The sequence below is a fragment of the Sinocyclocheilus anshuiensis genome, unplaced genomic scaffold (genome assembly GCF_001515605.1).
Source record: "Sinocyclocheilus anshuiensis isolate Anshui unplaced genomic scaffold, SAMN03320099.WGS_v1.1 scaffold2493, whole genome shotgun sequence".
Classification (NCBI taxonomy): Eukaryota; Metazoa; Chordata; class Actinopteri; order Cypriniformes; family Cyprinidae; genus Sinocyclocheilus; species Sinocyclocheilus anshuiensis.
This window is the reverse complement of record NW_015549322.1, coordinates 296,299-299,154: the sequence shown is the minus strand read 5'-3', so window position 1 is coordinate 299,154 and position 2,856 is coordinate 296,299. Positions and strand designations below refer to the sequence as shown.

At 41.0% G+C, this 2,856-nt stretch overlaps 1 protein-coding gene across 1 annotated transcript in view; it reads left to right on the top strand.

Annotated features, from left to right (window-relative positions):
* sdhb (succinate dehydrogenase complex, subunit B, iron sulfur (Ip)) overlaps positions 1–2,169 on the top strand; it is an 11,986-nt gene extending 9,817 nt beyond the window's left edge. The window contains exons 5-7 of the mRNA XM_016444867.1: positions 127–228; positions 1,634–1,756; positions 1,832–2,169. Of these exons, the coding sequence (XP_016300353.1) occupies positions 127–228; positions 1,634–1,756; positions 1,832–1,912 (306 nt within the window). The 3' untranslated portion in view covers positions 1,913–2,169. The remainder of the gene's footprint in view (positions 1–126; positions 229–1,633; positions 1,757–1,831) is intronic.
* Positions 2,170–2,856: the final 687 nt, after the last annotated feature.

Genomic DNA, 2,856 nt, shown 5'->3' with positions numbered 1-2,856 from the left:
ACAGGCAGAAACTGGTAGAGTAACCGACACGTTGTGTGTGTTGTGTGTGTAACGTGTGTGTGTGTGTAACGTGTGTGTGTGAGTGTGTAACGTGTGTGTGTGTGTGTGTGTGTGTGTCTCTGTCAGGACGGTCTGTACGAGTGTATCCTCTGCGCCTGCTGCAGCACCAGCTGTCCGAGCTACTGGTGGAACGGAGACAAGTATCTGGGTCCAGCCGTCCTCATGCAGGTCAGAAGAGTCGCACTGTTTGAAAAAAAGAAAGCAGAGTTTGGGAAAATATTTGCATCTCCAGACTTTTGCTCCCATTTAGCTTTTTAAAATAGAAAATTAAGAATTTAATTTATCATACAGGAAGTGTGTTTTCATGACAGCTGTTTAGTGACTGAATGAACTCAAGGTGCACTTTTTCATTATGCAAAATGTTTTGTGTTTCTTCTAATGATATTCTTAGCACTGTATAACAGCCTTGAGGACCTTTGCAAAAATAAAAAATATACAGACTTTTATGTGTGCACGAGAAACCATTAAACTTAACATATAGGCCTTGGCCACCACAGAATATGCATTAAATATGACACACTGCGCTAACGAAAGCCACATTGTCAACACTTTTTTACAATAGCAGTCTTTTTTATAGACCCTTGAACTTGGCAAACGGGACACTGCACTCAGCTGTATGCCATCAGCTCATCTCATGCTTCTCATAGCATAGGTTATATAAAACTAGAAATTATAATACGTAAGCATGCGAAAAATTCCCATGCGCGTGTGAATAGTTTCTCGAGGGCACAAAAAAGTTTCTTGTGTACATGCAAAAGTCGCTTAGAAAATCAGTGGGAAAAAACCCTGAAGAAATAAACATTTTTACAGAATATATACCAAATATAAAGCTGAAAATAGTGCTGTATGAACCATTCACCTGCAGTGAGTGAATGGGTGCCGTCAGAATGAGAGTCTGATAAAAACATCACAATAATCCACAGCACTCCAGTCATCAGTCAACATCCGGAGAAGACGAAAGCTGAGACACATCCAGCATTAAGACACTTTTAACTTCAAACCGTTGCCTAAATGAGTCCATAATTCAGTTTTTGTCCTAACTAGCCGCGACACGTGAAATTTCTATTTTAGAAAACGGTTTCCGCGACGCCGCGGCTGGAGCAACAACATTCAAACTACATGACTGTGATCATCTCAGTGTGCTTTATTCAAAGCGAAACGTCTCTAATATGAGTTTGAATATCATTTTGCGTGGCATTTATAGCCATACTGAAAGCAACAACAGATAGTTTGAAAATAAAGCAAAGATGTACGATAAAACAATGCTAACCAACAAGTGTTTTCCATAACAAAGATGTTATCAGCCACTCAGTACGTTTAATAATGTTAAAAGGGATTAATATTCATGAATTCGATTAGAAACGTCCAGAGAGGCTCCGCCCACGCACGCTTCTGATTGGCTGTGATATTTGATCGTCGTGTTGTGTGTAGTTAGGAAACATTCCATTGGATCATTTTGCAAACATTACTGGGAACGTTACTTTTGAATGTTCTCTGAATGTTCTGAAACAAAGTAGCAACATTTTAAAATACGTTACATTACACAAAACATTTTTTGTGCTCTGTGTTGCAGGCGTACCGCTGGATGATCGACTCTCGTGATGATTACACTGAGGAGAGGCTCTCCCAGCTCCAGGACCCCTTCTCTCTGTACCGCTGTCACACCATCATGAACTGCACCAGAACCTGCCCGAAGGTCAGACGCGCACGCCAGAGTCACCAGACGTTTGAGCTGCTGATGTGTGTTTCTGATGCGCTTCTCGTCCCGCAGGGTTTGAATCCAGGCAAAGCCATCGCCGAGATCAAGAAGATGATGGCCAGCTACAAAGAGAAGAAGACGGCGTCGGCGTGAATCACATCAATCCTGCAATATTATTGTTTCTGCCCATCACTCCATACAGACACGTGTTCGTTGTTTCGGAGACCTCTGAAGAGTTTAAGGTCTTTGATCTGCTGTGTATTAAATGAATGCATGCTTGTAGAGCACCATGTGCTGTCTTTATGATTTCTTTTCTACAGAAACCATCGAGTGTTTGATGGACGTTCTCCTCGAGTCTCACTAAGAGTCTTCCTCCTGCTAAAATAATAATAAAGTGATTATAACATCGACTGGAATTCTGGGAATGGTCATTTTCAAACATGAAAACTTTAAATATTTTAGTCTAGTTTCTAAATGAACAATAATAATTAGGGTTTTTATAAACACTTTTGAAGGAGGGTATTTTTACTTCATTACTGTACTTAAGTACATTTTTCATGCATCTGCACTTATTTTGGGAAACTTACTTTATATCGTACTTTCTCAATCCACTATATTTAACAAAAACAGAACTGCAGAACTATAATGTTCAAAGTGAAACTGGGCGTTGAGAGTCACGTGATGAAAATGTGATTGAAACAAACTAACAAACAGAAATCTGAAATGTGCTTCATACGCGTTTTATATCGTACGTTTGGTTTTATAAAGATCAATTAGTCATCTTCACGGTTTTGGATGAGGTTTCACATTCCTGTCAGCGGCGATGGGCGGGGCGCGGGGAGGGCTCGTGGGCGGGGCTTTGTGCGGTGGGCGGAGTCAGAGGCGGGGCGACGCTGAGATCTGAGCATCACTCGAGGAATAAAGGACAATTAAAGGGGGGCAGGTTCTTAATGTTCTATGTAGTGTAAACATCTGACCTCAAAGGGAATGTTTACTGTTATGTTACTGTAATGCGCGTCTGCATGTCATTTGAGTCGCAGTTGAATGTAGGTGCAAATGAACAGAGTTTACAGTCCTGCATGAGTTAATGAGTGTTT